General features: G+C 40.2%; 1 protein-coding gene across 8 annotated transcripts in view; it reads right to left on the minus strand.

Annotated features, from left to right (window-relative positions):
- Nucleotides 1–4,796: 4,796 nt before the first annotated feature.
- The window catches only part of bod1l1 (biorientation of chromosomes in cell division 1-like 1), a 63,258-nt gene continuing 50,474 nt past the window's right edge, over nt 4,797–17,580 (minus strand). For 4 of the 8 annotated variants that reach the window (XM_069926012.1, XM_069926011.1, XM_069926007.1 and 1 more), the window contains 4 exons: nt 15,325–15,439; nt 15,081–15,189; nt 9,311–9,490; nt 4,797–5,602 (listed from right to left, as the gene is read on the minus strand). In XM_069926012.1, coding sequence (XP_069782113.1) covers nt 5,488–5,602; nt 9,311–9,490; nt 15,081–15,189; nt 15,325–15,439 — 519 coding nt within the window. In that variant the 3' untranslated portion in view covers nt 4,797–5,487. Of the gene's footprint in view, nt 5,603–9,310; nt 9,491–15,080; nt 15,190–15,324; nt 15,440–17,580 lie in introns of those variants that run through there. The other 4 variants (XM_069926009.1, XM_069926010.1, XR_011353979.1 and 1 more) reach the window with 4 other exon arrangements.

Consider the following 17,580-nt stretch of genomic DNA (forward strand, 5'->3'; position numbering starts at 1 on the left):
GTGTCACTTCCCTGCACTAAACCAATCATATTTAGATCTCTTATGTCAACAATTTTCCAATCTCTGTCTTGATGGATTCAGCAACTGACCCAATGAGTGGAAAATCCTTAAAGATTTTTTGTACATCTGTCATGAACAGCTGCCCCATACTTAAAGACTTCAACTCGTGATCTGTGACACCTGAACCAGAGAAAATATCCCCACATTCATCTTGTTACAATTTTATGGTCCAATGAGATCACCTCTCTTTCTTCCAAAGTTTAGAGTATTAAGCCCAGTATCTTTTTGAGAGGATAGTTCTCCATACCAGGAATCAGTCAAGTGAACTGTCAGAACATTTCCTTAGGGAGGGAGAGATGGTATGGAGCCTTTGCTCAATATTTTGGGTGCAGTTCCACTAGCGCCCTGTGGAAAAAAAATCAGTAAATGACCTTTATACATGCTCTTGCAATGAAGGCCAAAAGGATGGTTACACAGATAGCATGTTACAACTTTCAGTGATATAAGGACAATTTGAGCCATACAAAGGCCAAATTATTTCAGTCTCTTATCTTAAAAAAAAATACTCTCCCAAAATAAATGTGCTGAAATATCATCTGCTCCAAATGCATTGGTGGTAACAGGATGACAGAGAGACTGGACCTGATAACGTGCTGTGCGATGGAGTCACGAGTCAATGACAAGGTCAAGGACAAAGTCTCGGCTTTGAAGTGCTCCTTCCAGCAGTGACTGATTGTTTCTCTCTTAAATATTAATAGGCTTTCCTATTTCTGTATTCATAGCTCTCTGCACCATGTGCCTTATGGTGCTTTTGACTGTGTTAAAGAAAAAGCAGGGCATCAAGTGCTGAGCAACTTGTATTTACCTTATCTTGAAGACCAGCTAGTGCCATTCCCTCACAAGCCCAGACTCAATCACACTTCAGCTCACCTGCTGCTAAAATCCAGATCCATTCCTGTTATTTCCATGACTTCAAGATCACCCAAGGCATTAACCACCCATGCACCTTTGCTTTGATCACACTTCCTTCTATTATGCGAACCGTGGCTATGGTGTGTACCATCAACAAGATGTACAGCAGCAACTTTATCAATACCACAGATATAACCTCTACTGATGATGCTTTAATGATATAGCATGGTAACAGGTCCCACGGACAGCCAAATGACCAATGAATCTACTAACCCCATAAATCTTTTGAATGTGGGAGGAAACCCATGGAGTCATGGGGGAAGAATGGACAAACTCCTTAGAGAGTGGTGGATTCGAACCTGGGACCCAGTGCTAATTGTGCTGACCAATGAGGGCAGCAAGTACATAAAATTATCACCCTTTTCACCAAGTTGCATTTATTCTGATTTGTAAATATATTTACTCACCTTCTTTCTAGATTAAGTCAAAATTTTTCAAGTTCCCACCTTAAAATATTGGTGAATTAATTAACCATATAACTATTTACAGCACAGAACAGGCCAGTTGGGCCCTACTAGTCCATGCTGTAATAAATCCCCACCCTCCTAGTCCCACTGACCAGCACCCGGTCCATACCCCTCCACTCCTCTCCTCTCCAAGTAACGATCCAGTCTATCCTTAAATGTAACCAATGATCCCGCCTCAACCACATCTGCCGGAAGCTCATTCCATATCCCTACCACCCTTTGCGTAAAGAAATTTCCCCGCATGTTCCCCTTATAATTTTCCCCCTTCAATCTTAAACCATAGCCTCTAGTTTGAATCTCCCCCTTTCTTAATTGAAAAAGTCTATCCACATTTACTCTCTCTGTCCCTTTTAAAATCTTAAACACCTCTATCAAGTCTCCTCTCAATCTTCTACGCTCCAGAGAAAAAAGCCCCAGTCTGCACAACCTTTCCCTGTAACTCAAACCTTGAAATCCTGTCAACATTCTTGTGAACCTTCTCTGCACTCTCTCTAGTTTGTTTATATCTTTCCTATAATTTGGTGACCAAAACTGTACACAGTACTCCAAATTTGGCCTCATCAATGCCTTGAACAATTTCATCATAACCTCCCTACTCTTGAATTCAATACTCCGATTTATGAAGGCCAACATTCCAAATGCCTTCTTCACCACACCATCAACCTGAGTATCAGCCTTGAGGGTACTATTTACCATCACTCCTAAATTCCTTTGTTGCTCTGCACATCTCAATAGCCTACCATTTAATGCAGATGACCTATTTAGATTTGCCTTTACAAAATGTAACACCTCACACTTATCTGTATTAAATTCCATCAGCCATTTCTCACCCCACACCTCCAGCCTTCCTAAATCACCTTTTAATCTACGGTAATCTTCCTCACTGTCCACACCACCAATCTTTGTATCAGCTGCAAACTTGCTTATCCAATTCTCCACCCCTACTTCCAGATCGTTAATATATATAACAAACAATAGTGGACCCAGGACCGATCCCTAAGGAACTCCACTAGTCACCGGCCTCCAATTGGACAAACAATTTTCTACCACTACTCTCTGACACCCCCCATCCAACCATGGCTGAATCCATTTCACTACCTCCTCATTTCTACCTAATGCCTCCACCATTTTTCCTAACCTCCTGTGGGGAACTTTGTCAAAAGCTTTACTAAAATCTCAATTGACAACATCCACAGCTTTCCCTTCATCAAACTTTTTTGTAACCCCCTTGAAAAACTCAATCAGGTTTGTCAAGCATGATCTACCCCAGACAAAACCATGCTGATTACCCCCTAGCAATCCCTGTAGCTCCAAATATTTGTAAATACCATCCCTCAGACACTTTCCATCAACTTGCCCACCACAGACGTCAGACTCACGGGCCTATAATTCCCAGGTTTACATTTAGACCCTTTCTTAAACAGCGGAAACACATGGCCACCCTCCAATCCTTTGGCACTACCCCCGTGGCCAGTGACATCCTAAATATCTCTGTTAATGGCCCCACTATCTGTCCACTAGCCTCTCTGAGTGTCCTTGGGAATATTTTGTCCGGTCCCGGAGATTTATCCACCTTTATCTTTTTCAACACAGCCATCACTACCTCCTCGGTTATCCTTATATGCTTCATTACCTCCCCACTATTTTTCTTTACCTCAACTGGTTCAATATTTTTTTCCCTAGTGAATACCGAGGCAAAGAAATCATTCAAAATTTCCCCCACTTCCTCAGACTTCTCACTCAGCCTACCCTCACATCTACAAGGGGTCCAATTTTATCCCTCACTAATCTTTTACTTTTAATGTACTTATATTCAACATATACTGTAGCATTCTCTCCTTTCCTCAAGCTCCGCCTCTTTTCTCTCTCCTTTCCTCACTCTGTATTTAGCACGACCCCACCTCTTCTGATCAATCCTCACCCTCTTGCCCTCCTATCCACATTCATTTATGGCCTATTGCCCTCTGCTCCTCCCCAACCTGTCTGCTTTTTGCTCATATCTTGAAGAATTCAGGCCCGAGAAATTGGTAAAATATCTTTACTTCCAATGAATGCTGCGTAGCCTGCTAAGTTCCTCCAGCATTTTTGAGTTTTACTACAACCAGTGTCTTCAGACTTTCATGATTCACCCTGTAAATGAGTGCTGTATGGTTGTCATAAACCAGGTGGGCCAACAAGCCTGTTTCCATGTTGCACGTCCCTATGACTGCACAATTTTGTACCTAGTTTCCATGTGCAAACCCAACACTCTTGCTGCATTCAACCCCCCAGCTTATCTTTCCAAATTCTTTAAAAACTATTATGGATTCCATTTCAACAGTATCCTGTTGACTAGTATCCAACTGAAATTTTCAAGTTTCATTCAAATCTCCTCAGACTTCATTAAAAAGCAATGTGGAGTTAATTTTGTTTTTTTAAGGTTTCCCCACATGTTACTCCTCCAGTCAAAATGGATCAGGTCACATTCTGACCATAATCAACTACAATTTCTATCACTAATAAAAGTGTGCAGTTCTATTACTGAATTATAACTAAAACAATACAAATATGTAACACACCTTTCTACATTTGGAACTTGAGCTGTGTTTGGGTGAAATTTGCTCACTGCCAATTAACTTGAAAATCTTTGAAGATGCACCCTGAGACCTGGAGGTCAGCCAGAAATTAGTCAATTTTAACCACCTACCATCTATTGAACTTCACCGTGGGATGACTAAAGCAATGGAATGTTATTGCTGACCTCAAGGACTATAAAATTGTAAAAGGCATAATGGACAAAACAATCACCATTTTAACTCTAGATTAAACTTGTGATGGCTGCAGATTAAACTTGAGAAAGCAAATACAATTCCCAAGCCTAGCCAATTTCCATAAAGACATCCAAAATAACTATTAGCTACAAAGCCAACTTTATCAATATTATAGACAGACAAGATTTAAGTGTGTATTTTTTGCCCATCTCTTTCATCCTGGGGAAAAGAGAAAACTTTGATGTCTTTATTCTTTGATTATAAAGCCTATGAGCAACTGAGCTTGTGTTCATGTTTTATCATGTATAAATAGAATATTGATTTGAGAGGAGCCTGGATTTGCAGAAATTTCCTAAAAACTCCTGACTGATATTTCCTATCACTACATAAAATTATCAATTTGTAATCTTTTATATGTTGATTGAAACTTCATACAGATAATCTGCAAACATACATGTTTGGTACAAAGTAATTTTTTGATCCTGTTAGCCTGATCCACTGAGTTTTAGCATTATCATACACATTTTAGTTACAAAATATTTAGAATTCCCCCATAATGCACTTAATATTAGAATTTACTCGCAATTTAAACAGCACAAACCTCAAATGTAGTAAACAATTTTAATTTCAAGAGAACTGAGAAAATTTATAGACTTGGTAATTGTAGCTCCAACGAAGCAAATTCTAACATTGCTAACCAAGGAACAGAGGGCAAGCTTGATATATGCAGCACAGTCAGAACGTGTATTATGAAAGTTTTCGGATTCAAATTTGATCTTCACTACAGTCTTCACATAAGTAACAGCCATTATTTCTTGAAATTAGCTCTGTTGTCAAGCAAGTCCAGGCGTTCTACATGATAAAGCACAAGATGAACATACAGTACTTTTTATTATAAACCAACTGAATATGCTCAGCAAGTTGTGTACAAGTACAAAATAGTTTGGTCACTCACTCTAAGAATATAACACATGGAACATCAAGGAATGCACAAAATTATACTGTGAGTAGCTGCATTCCTCAGTCGCTTACTTTCAGCAATTTTATTAAATTGGATTTGGTAAAAATAAAATACATTCATAGAATGAAAACTTTGTACTTAAAATTGCATGTTACAACAGGTAAAAGCACAACATTTGCCTTTCTCAGATACAACAAAAGAACAGTAAAAAGAGTTTAACTTTTCAATACTGACTTAATTTCCCTTGGATTACTACAACAAATATAATTTATAATATACAATGTACACAAATACTTTCATTTTGTTGGTTCCATGTGGCAACATCATGCATTCAGAGTTAGCGCCTGGTTCTCTTTGGCGGCACCTCTGTTTTATGTTGTCTTTTTTTGCGTTCAGGGCTCGCTTCTCTTTTACGTCCTTGTTTAGTCACAGGAGATGGCTGATTTCTTGATCTGTTGAATGACAAAATTCTATGACTTAAATTCTGAGTTTTAATTTTGGAATTTATTCCTGAATACAACTCTCCCAACTTCTGTTCAACATGGTTCTAAACTTTACATCCAAATACTTTAATGGAACAATTTCAATTTTGCCCATTTGAACTAGCTTTCATTGTAAAATTCCTTCTTCAAACCTAACTTAAAAAGAAAAAAATTAAGGGTTTTCAATGGAGATGTAGGCAATCTGCTGAACTAATATCTGTGACTTTTTTTGCTACCATGAACAACTAAATCACTTCAACAAGAATGACTGAGGTATCAACAGCAATTCCCAGCCCAAATACATTCATGAGCAGTGTCAGTCAAAAATCTCAATTTGGGCTTTAATTAGACCAGACTGCACATTACCCGAAAGGTATGGACACATTTAAAGAAACCTGGGTATACTTCTGTTAATAGTGAAACTTGAATAACTAAATTAATACATTTTGACTTAAATTTCATGCTCTATTTGCTCTGACATTTAATAAAGGCTAACCCCGCTATATGCTGCTACAATCAACACGAAATTCAGTTACCGTGATTTGGAAAACTGACCATTTCTGGTCTTACGTGTATAAGATCTCAGTTACCAGGAGATCTCTCTGGAAATTTCTGGAAAACTCGAGTTACAAGTAGTTTGTGTGAATGGAACAGCCTTAAATAAAATATGCGCAAATGACAGTCTGACTCAGTTTGTGCCCCTTATTAAATATGCATAAAAGAAAATGTGGAAAAGAATCTGACTGATATAAAAAAGAAAAGAAAAGCAATTAAAAAAATTTGGTTATTGAGTGACATGAGGACGGTGCCAGCAATATGAAATATTGGACACGATCTGGGTGACAGTGAGCCAATGGTACGCACAATTTTAAGTAAGAAGCACAGATATAAAGAACAAGGTAAAGTTGCATCAATTTCTCTAAGCATGCAAATTACTCGAAACAGAAGTCCATTAATGATTGAAATGGACTTCACCTCTGGATTGAAGATTGTAACCAAAAGTGAATACCACTTTATACAAAAACCACTCAAACCAAAGCTTTAAACATCCTTACGATGTTTAAAGAAAATAAATTTCAAGGGGATACAGAATTTTTGCTGCAAGTTTAGGTTGGTTTGACCACTTTAAACACAATGTAAGAATTACAGGGGAAGCTTCTAGTACTGCAAAATGAGAGAAGGTTTTCAAAAAATTGAAGGCAATTACAATGATAGGTAAATATTTAATGTTGATGAAACGGGCCTATTCTGGAAAAGAATGCCAGCAAACACTTTTTTAGCTAAGGATGAAGCATCTCAATCAGGATATAAAGCTTCAAAAGAATGACTTACCCTTTTACTAGGAGGTAATGCTGAAGGGGACTTAAAATCTAAGCCGATGCTAGTGTACTGTACTCTGAATCCCAATGCTTTAAAAGGGACTAGCAGTCAAACTCTACCAAACTTATTAGGCATGAGAAAAAAAAAAATCAAAATCTGTGCAGTCACCTTTGGATAAATATTTTACAAAGAAATAGTTTAGTTATAACGTAATTATGAAATACTACACAAAACATTTATTTTTATTAACTTTAACGGTTTTAAATAAATTTCTGTAAGTCTAGATGGACAATCTGAGAGGACAGGATTCACTGTAATTATTCCCATTGATTCTATTAATCACACCACCTAAATTCACCTTGCGCGAGTAAAAATTGGATGAATTAATTGCGTAACGCTGTGTTGGCCTGTATACACTTTGGAATTAAAATGTTTGCAATTTATATCTGAGTGGTCCGAACGGTTTGCAATTTCTATCAAAGTGGTCTAAAAATGGTGTTAAAGCTGGAAAGCAACTGCCTTACAACTCCAAGAACCGGAGTTCAATCCTAATCCCTGGTGCAGTCTGAATGCCCTTTGCATTATTTCTGTGACTATTTGGGTTTCCTCCTGCATTCCAAAGAAATGTTGTTGCTGGGGTTAACTGGGCAAATCATCAAGCCACTTTCAGGTGGCCACAATATCCGACTGGAAAGCAGCCTATTGTATTCCTATGCGGCTGTCGGGTGGCTACCTGAAAGTGGAGAACCCAGCCAGGAGGTTTGACCTACCTCACCCTTCTCCTGTAGGTATAATATCCTGCTCCAAGATTCCCCCGTTGCACCTGAAAGTAGCTTTCAGGTGCCCAGCAGCGGGCAGGCTTTTGACAGTCAGCTGGAGACCCGCTGACAGTCCCAGTGCTGAAACCTACCCTCCCCACTGCCTGACAGTCCCCCGGCGTGGGACTACGGGGCTGATGCGGCCGGTGGGGGACTACGGTGCTTTTGCATGCACAGAAAATCCTGCTAATTTTAAAAGGTGAGAGCTTTCGATAAGTCAGGATTCTCGGGGACGGCCGCCCCAGCCCCATACTCTCCCTGCTGGCCGCCCCAGCCCTGCACTCCCCCGCTGTCAGACTGCTGCCCCTGCCTGGACTCAGGAGCCGGCTTTTGCTCTGTGGCCCCTTTCAGATGTCAGAACACTTCCTTCAGTGCTGCCACCTGAACGTCTCTTCATAGACACTTGCAGGCTGCTCGTCTATGCCATAGCTCCCTGTAAGTGGCCACACGAGTGGATAGGGTGTTAAAAGAGGTGGATGGGATGCTGCTCTACATTGGTCCAAACAATGAGTACAAAAGTGCAGATGCTCCTCTATTTATGATAGTCCGACTTACAATTTTTTGAAGTTACGATGGTCGTTATCGCTAGATTTTATGATTAAATTTTTTTTTTCAGTGTGAAATAAAAGGTATTCAACATTTAATTCTAAATGAGGCTTTGTTTTAGATAAATTTGCCCAGCTGTAGGCTATGGTAAGCGTTCTGAGCATGTTTAAAGTAGGTAGGCTATGATGTTCGGTAGGTGGGGTACTGTATCTTTATCGACATGATTTTTCCACTTACAATGGGTTTATTAGAATGTAACCCCATTGTCAGTTGAGGAGAACCTGTCTAGTTGTGTTGCAGCTATACAAAACTTTGGTCTGTTTGCAATTCTGGTCGCCCATACAGGAAGAACATAGAAGTTATGGAAAATGTACAAATGAAATAAAGAAGAGATCTACTTCAATTAGAGGGTGAGAGTATTAGGAGAGGTTGGTCAAATTGGAGTGTCAGAAGCTGAGGGGAGTCCTGATACAAGCTTCTAAAATTATGAGGCATTGATAGGGTAAAATTGACATCTTTCTCCCTTGGTTAAAGCATCAAAGACTATAGGACACTCAGCTAAGATGTGAAGAGAAGGGGTGTGGAGGAAAGAGAGTTTAAAGAATGTGTGAGGGCACCTTTTTTGTTAAAACACACACATGGCTTGGAATAAACCGTCATGGCTGGTGGTGGAAGCTGATATGATATTAGCATTTAAGGTTTTTAGATAGATATAAATATGCAGGGAAAGAAGAGGCAAGGGTCATGTACAGGCAGAAGTGCTCTAGTTTCATTTGACATCATACTCAGCACAGACATGATGGGCTGAAGAGCCTGTTCCTGTGCTGTATTGTCCAGCTTCTGCATCTCTGCGACTCTTAACACAAAATCAATAGCATGTTCTTGTTTTGACACTCAACTCAGCATTTACATTATTTCTGTGTCTTTCCTATCTAAAAAATATTGTCAGAAAGATACATGCTGAGCTTGGTGCTCAGAATTGAAATGCTCTTACCTTGTGACCGTCACTGGTGCCAGAGATTTCCCTGCCTTCCAATCAGTTGGTTGTTTTTCTTTTGCTGAAGTTGATGAACGTCGTTCTCTGTCAGCTACTGATAAATGCTCAGGACTGCTGATTTTCTTGGCTGCACGAGTAGTTGGTTTACTTTGGCTACTGGCATCATTAGTCTGGTTCCTTAAAGATAAGATAAAATCAGACCTGGACAAGTTAGTTCCAAGGGCCTGTTTCTATGCTGTAGAACTTTATGACTATGTACTCACCACCCACAGTAAATATTTACACTTTATACTTATGATTCTACAGGTCAAGTGTGGAAGCAATATTCAGTTCTAGTTTATTATTGATTGTAAAAGTACAACCCAATGGAATATCATCCTCTGATCCACAGCACTGAACAGTGCAAACGCACATACAAATAGTACATACACAGAACTTGTAGACAGATATATTAAAATAAATGGAGTTGTTTGAGCAGTTTAATAGTCATTCAGCAGTTTTACTGCCCATGGGAAGATGTTCCTCAGCTTGGTGGTTCTGGTTCTAATACTTCTGCATCTCTTCCCTGACTGGAGTAGCTGTGAATAGGGTGGTTAGGGTCTTCACAGATTTTGAGAGCCCTTGTTAAAAAATTACCCCAGTAAATTGCATCAATGAGGGGAGGAAGATGCCTCTCCCCTTTTACTTTTATGGTCCAATGGATTGACTCTATAGCAATTGTACCCCACCGATGCAGCTAGCCAGGACACTCTCAATAGAGCTCCTGCAGAATGTGAACAGAATGGTGGCCAGCAGCCTTGCCCACCTCAGTCTTCTGAGGAAATGCAGCTGTTATGTGTCCAGGATAGGTCACTTCTTAAGTGGACACCGAAGAGCTTTGTGCTCTTCACTACTGAGCTATTAATGTGTAGTGGATGGTCTTCTTGAAGTCTCAATCACCTCTTTTGTCTTGTCCATGTTGAGACGCGGGTTGTTCTTGTCGCACCATTTCAGGAGACTTTCCACCTTTTTATATTGTGACTCATCATTGTTGCTAATGAGATCATCTACTGTGATGCCATCTGCAAACTTGAAGACTCTGTTATAGCTGGATCTGGCATCATAGTCATGGGTTAGCAGAATTTACAGGAGCGGGCTGAGCACACAGTCTGAGGTGGGCCAGTATTCAGCACGATGATCCGCAATGTTCTGCTGCCAACCCCAGACTGCAGTCTTTCTGTTAGGAAGTCCAGAATCCAGTTAGAGAGGGGTGTTGAATCCCACAAGGACAGCTTCTCCACCAGTCTCTGGGGTATAATTGTATCAAACATGGAACTGATGTCAATGAACAGCAGCTTAGTAGATAAGGTGGTGTTCTCCAGGTGGATCAGGATGGAGTGAAGGGACAAGACTACATTGTTCTGACTGTGGGCAAATTGAACTGTTTCTGAGGAAGTTGCGCTTTGATGCGTTCCACCACTAGATGGACGATACATTTCATCATGGTGGAGGGCAGTGCCAATGGGAAAGAGCTGTTAAGACTTGTATTGCCACCCTCTTTGGTACCAAGATGATGGTGGCTACCTCGAAACCTGTGGGAATGATGGGCAGCTGCAGGGACATGTTAAAGTTGGTTTACTGTCCTTCAGTATTCATCTGAGTTTGTCTGGTCCACTGCCTTGCGAGGGTTCACCCTGGATAGGATTCTCCTCCCTTTGGCCGGGGCTATGCAAAAGACCAGGGGAGACAGACTTTCTTTGGCATCAGCCTGCTCTTCATATCACTGTGCAGATGTTCAGTCTATCTGGAAGGGAGGCATTGCTATCATTGACTTGCAAGGTTGTCTTGTGACTGGCTATTGTTTTGATACCTTGCCACATGTGCCTCGTGTCACCAATGCTGTACCCACACTTTGCCTTCCCAATTGCACTGGAGAGTTCAGATCTGGCTATTCTTATTGCCGTCACCTGTCCTAAATGCTGCATGTCGAGTTCTGAGAAGTGCAAAGACCTCCAGGTCCAACCATTAGCTCTAATGGTGTAGCATTTGATCTCCGTGACATCCTCAATGCACTTGCTAATGTAGCCTGTTAATGAACTCGTGCACTCATCGACGTCTACATATCTATTGTATGGGGCCACTGCCCTGAAACTGCCTCAGTCCATGGACTCAAAGCAATTCAGTAGCTCTGCTGTGCCCCCAATCCTGCCCCGGCAACATCCTGTGAACTGACTTTGTCCATTTTGCCAGTGGCCTGCATGATGGAGTTTACAGGAGAGATATGTGGTTCAAGTATCCAAGGTGGGGACGAGGAGCAGCCTTGTGCACCACAGGCACATTTGTGTGACATTTGATCTTGTGTGCTTTCTCCTCAGATGGCAAAGTTGACATGCTGTTGAAACCATGGTAGAAGTTTTCAGGTTGGCATGATTGAAGTTGCCAGCTATAATTATGTAACTGTCAGGGACAAACATCTGGGCTTCAGTTGGCATGTCAAAGCTCCTTCATTCTTCACCCTCATTTGCCAATCAGCTTGGCTATGAATTCCCTAGGCAGGAAGAAGGGTCTGCATTTCACCATCATGTACTCTATCTCAGCATGTACAGATCTTTAAAATAGACATTTAAATACTGATTTAAATACACAGAAACCTTTCTCAAGACTTGTCAGAAGCAGCAGGGTCTCTCCCTGCCCTGAGGCAGAGAAGGCCATCTAGCTAGATCCCTGAATCTGGAATGGTGTCCTGGAGCCACGAATCTATAATCACCAGAGCACAGGACCCTTGCAGTTCTTTTTAGTTCAAATGCAGTCTCAGGTAATTAATTTTCATCTCTCATGATCGTTCATTTGCGAGTAAGATTATCAGGAGTACAAGTCTGACACCAATGCTAGCTCGCTTTCCACACTTCTGCCTTCTCGCACCGTGCTTCCAATGTCCTCCCTTGCATCTCGAGCGATATATTCTGCGGTTTACTGCAGCCTGGCTCACTTCCTTCAGCGAGTTCTTTCTTTTTCAATCTTTTTATTGATTTTATAATAATGAAACATATAAACATAGTTTATATGGAATATATAGCAAGTACAGAAAGTAACACTTGATACAAAGCTATCATCAGAATCCATATCACTAATCACTTTTAAAGACCAAATTAAAGAATAATATTAAATATTTAATTATATAGCATCTATACTCACTATTTAGACCAGAGTTGTATGGTGAAAAAAGTTTAGTACCCTGCTTCAGAAAAAGAAAGTGTGAAAGAACAAAGTTATCATCAAGATTGTTATTGTTCTAGAAATTCTGAAAATAGCTCACAAATGGTGAATTTTGAAAATTCATATTTATGTCAGTTAGAGCATTGGATTTTCCCTAGTTTAAAACAAGACATAATTTCACATAACCACTGAACATGAGTGGGTGGAGCAGCATCCTTCCACCTAAGTAGTATTGCAAATCTTGCCATAAGGGAAGTAAAATATAAGACTGCTCAATAACTAATCTGTCTAATCCTCCAGTTTGAATCTAGGTGTAGTGCTTATTTCCTGTTGCGTTTCACGATCATAAACAAAACATGAAAGGTAGGGGATCTGATCATTGTATGGAACTGAAATGGCCACTACAAACTCATGCGCAGTCTTCTTCAAAATGTGAGTTAAAACACTTTTTGTTTTTTGCTATTGTCATAATACTTTCACGTCTGCAAATATCATTTTTAACAAGGTCCACAAAAAAAAAATCGGATCGCGAAAAAAGTGGGGTCGTCCTAAATCGGAGTCATAAAAAAGTGTTCTAAAAAAAAAAATAAATAAAGAACACATGGACAATACCTGTATTTGCAATAACCTTTTTTAAAATTTCTTACAATCATCATTTTATTTCTTTAAAAAAAGCAATCGAGTGTTCGCTGTCTGAATGCAGCGTGCTGCTGGAGGCAAGAGAAATCTAAAATGCTTTTGAGCTGGAAGATTTTCATGTAGTCCACATTTTGGGTCTCCAGCCAACATTGGCTAGCCTCGAAAAACTCAATGGCTTCACACACTTTTGGGGGTGGTTTGGGAACTGGTGTTATAGTAATGTTCCGGATGATCTCGGAGTCTGTCAGGTGCTCATGTCGGGGCATTTGTCATCGGCAGAGAACCACTGGTGAAAATCCTCCACTAATTTGAAACAGCCTCTGCGCCTCACCCACCTCTTCATCTGTGAAGCTGTAGAATTCTTGCTCATCATCTTCCTTGGTGGATTTTCATGTTGAAAAGGCCGGACACAGACCCTTCTCCCAACATTTTTCCACACGAGGAGCTGACTGCTACCCAGCCCTTCCCACCGAGGTGGCGAACTTCTTTAACGTTCATGCTTTTCAGATAGTCTTCCAGTGTTGTTAATTCATCTACAATTCTATAAATTAATTCACAGCTGTAATTCTGCTTGGACACAGAGACGATCCTCTGATCTCGGGCTGGATCTTAGATGTAGTGTTCTTTGGGAGGTAAGAAACTGATCTTTCAATCACAGCTTAATAGTTTGGCAGATGGCGGGTGGGCGGGACAGTTATCAAGCAAAAGAGCAGCTTTGCTTTCTAGTTTTTGATTATGCAAATAAGCATGGACAGCAGGGACAAAAGTTATGCAAAACCAATCCTCAAAGATGACATTGGTCATCCAAACATTGCTGCTCTGTGTGTAATCAAATGTTAACGACTTCATGTTGACATGGTGGAAACAGCAGGGTGAGTGAAATTTTCCAATCGTGAGCAGTTTAAACTTGTGTTGCAGTCTTGTTAACATAAAACAATGTCACATGATCTTTGCATTGTTTGAACTCCTTACGTCAAGGGGCATCATCTTTGCTAGACAGTGTGTGGTCTGGGATCATCTTGTGGCAGAAGCCTGTTTTATCATAGTTGTACACGTTCTTTGATGTAGCCACCTTCCTCTAAGAGAGTTTTTAATTCTGCCGCGAATTTGCTGGCAGCGGCACTGTTGGCTGAGCGAATTTCTCCAGACACTAGCACTAAATCCTGCGATAGCATTTAAACCGGTCTAGCCATCCATTACTAGCTTTGAACTGTGAAGTTTCTCCGTTAATCAGCTGGTCAAACTTCTCCGCTTGAGCTTTGAGAATAGGCACGGAAATTGGAAGGCCTACTGAATGTACTTGAATTAAGGGAGTTATCGAGGCTGACATCTTTGGCTGTCTTGATGAGTTTGGCCTTTTTAGTTTCGCCTCTTCCTCAACTTTACAAAGCAACACATGTAACTTAACTTCCTGAGATTTCCAGGCACGAAATGTTGATTCAGTTATGCTGAGATCATGTGCAACTTGGGTTTGACTTTTATTCTTGACTGCATCAAGTGCATGAAGCTTATCTTTCACTTAACAAGATTTGTCTTCTAACTGTATGTTCCATTTTGATCTGAAAACAATTTCAATTCCGGAAAGAGTAAAATAGGGGTCCACTGGCTGATCACAATTTATCCGGGTTCGCATTAAATTGGGGTTCCACTGTATGAGATACTGAGTTAACATTCTCCTAAAGTATGGATACAAAATATTTTCTATAATAAAAGCCAAATGTAATTTAGCAAAGATAATGATACCCAGTTTTCATGCCACATCTCATAACATCAGCTCTTTAGAACTAAAAATATTTTTCCAATTGAACAATTAACAATAGAAGTGCCAATTTAAAAAAAAAGTTCAATTACAAATGTCAGTTGAAAAAGACATTATTTTCTTTTTAAACTCAAGGCAAACCTTTAGATTATGATAGCAAGATCAGAAAACTACCTTGTTTTCTCTTCAGCCTTTGAAGCAATTTTGCCTTGACACTGTGGTGGTCTTTCCTCATTTTGAATTTGAAGAAGCTCTGCTTCATCCACTACGGATTTCTCTTCTTCTGTCATTAAAAGCACAAGAAAATTGTTTAATATTTGTAATTAAAGGTTTATATTTATTTATATAACAATGAAGGGCCTCAGTTCTCCTCTCCACCACACAAAATATGAAAATCTGAGATAACACTTTAATATACCTGAATGAAGATGTCTCCTTTTCGAAGTGTTTTCTACTGGACTGTACGGACGCTTGGGCTTTCTTTCTCTTCTAGAGGAACTTTGCTCTTCTGCAACTTTGACAGATTCTCCAGTCTATTTTGGAAGGAAAGGCTGCATTAATATCTTTAAATTTAGACTAGATATAAAATACCATAACAGGCCAATTCGGTCTTGCCGCCAACATTATACCCCATTAATCTAAACCCTGGTAGTTTTTGAAGGTTGGGAGGAAACTGGAGCCCCCAGAGAAAACCCACACAGACATGGGGAGAATGTACAAACTCCTTACAGAGTGGGATTCGAACCCAGGTCCGGTCCCGATTGCTGGCACTGTAAAGACATTGCGCTAACTACTACACCAACCATGCTGCCCTTTTATACACAATTCTTTTAAAAACAAGATACATTGGTTCCAAAATACAAATGCCATGAAAATCACCATTCTAGAGTCCTTAAAGGTTTCACTTACTAGTATATCTATTAAATTGAATAAGTACATTAGAAAGTATAGTCATTAAAATATAATAATATGTCGATACATCTTCACAAGTAATTGGACAAAGTACAATAAGGTTTAGACAAAAAATGCACAACTGAAACTCAAAGTTCAGATTTATTGTCAGTGCATATATGACATCACATATAACCCTGAGATTCCCATTCCTGCGGGCCAGGCAAAATTTCTACTTGTCAGTAACTGTACACTGTACTCAAGAAAAAGATGCATATACAAAAGAGAGAAATGTAAATAAACTGACCATGCAAATGTAAATAAACTGACCATGCAACAAAGAAAAAAACTAATTCTGTACTAAATAATGTGAAAGTAAGAGTCCTTAAATGAGTCTCTGATACACAATCAGGAGGCAGATGGTGGAAGAATAGCAACTGTTCCTGTACCTGGCGGTATAAGTCTTGTGGCACCAATACTCCTTTCCCGATGGCAGCTGTGAGATGCGGAAACTTGTTGAATGCTGCTGCTCTCCAACAGCAGCATTCCATTTCTCAGTGATAGGGATATTTTTGCCTGTGATGCACTGGGCTGTGTCCACTACCTTTTGCAGGGCTTTCCATCCAAAGGTATTGGTGCCCTAAGATCAAGCTGTGATGCAGCTGGTTAGCACACCTTTGACTACACATCTGCAAAACTTCGCCAACGTTTGATGTCATACAAATCCTTCATAAACTCCTGAGGAAGTAGAGGTGCTGATGTGCTTTCATCACAAATGGCATTTGCATGTTTCCAGGAAAGGTCCTTTGAGATTGTGACTCCCAGTAATCTAAATTTGCTCACCCTCTCCAGCTCCAATCCTCCCAATGATCACTGGATCATACACATCTGTTTTTCTCTTCCTAAGGTCTACAACCAGCTCCTTGGTTTTGGTTAATTTGAATATAAGTACCCCATTCAGTCAAGTTTTCAATCAGCAAATTTGCAGATGAAGTTATTGCTGTTCCGAGTGGGGGGCTAAGAATGCAGCCCCGTGCTGCACTGGTATTGATGGACATTGTGGAAATGTTCTTATCAATCCTCACGGATTCTGTTCTGTAGGTGAGGAAATCCAGGATCTAATTGCACAGTGGGTATTGACAGCCAGGTCTTGGAGTTTGCTGATCAGTTTTGAGGGGATAGTGTTGTTGAATGCCAAACTGTAGTTTGCAAAAGAGCAACCTGATGCATGCATCTTTTCTGCTCAGGTGTTCCAGGGCTTTGTGTCACGACATTGAGGTGGCATTTGTCATAGACCTGTTGCTGTGTTTGGCAAATTGGAACAGATCAATGTTGCTGTTCAGACAGGAGCTGATATACTTCAATATCACCCTCTCAAAACACTGTTACTGTGGATGTGAATGCCACTGGTCTGTAGTCATTGAGGCAGGTTACCGCACTCTTCTTGGACATAGGTACGATTGAGTCTTGTTTGAAACAGGTGGGTACCATGTGCTGCTGGAGTGAGATGTTGAAGATTTCAGTGAATAAACTGAAAAGTTTGTTAACACACGCTTTCAGAACTCTGTCGGGTACTGTGTCTTGAACAGATCCTTTCTATGGATTCAGTTTCCTGAAGGTAGCCCGTATGTCATCGTTAGATACTGACAATAGAACAGTGGTTTTCAAACATTTTCTTTCCAGTCACATACCACTTTAAGTAATCCCTATGCCATTGGTGCTCAGTGATTAGTAAGGGATCACTTAAGGTGGTATATGAGTGGAAATAAAAAGTTTGAAAAGC

The sequence above is a fragment of the Narcine bancroftii genome, chromosome 3, assembly GCF_036971445.1.
Source record: "Narcine bancroftii isolate sNarBan1 chromosome 3, sNarBan1.hap1, whole genome shotgun sequence".
Classification (NCBI taxonomy): Eukaryota; Metazoa; Chordata; class Chondrichthyes; order Torpediniformes; family Narcinidae; genus Narcine; species Narcine bancroftii.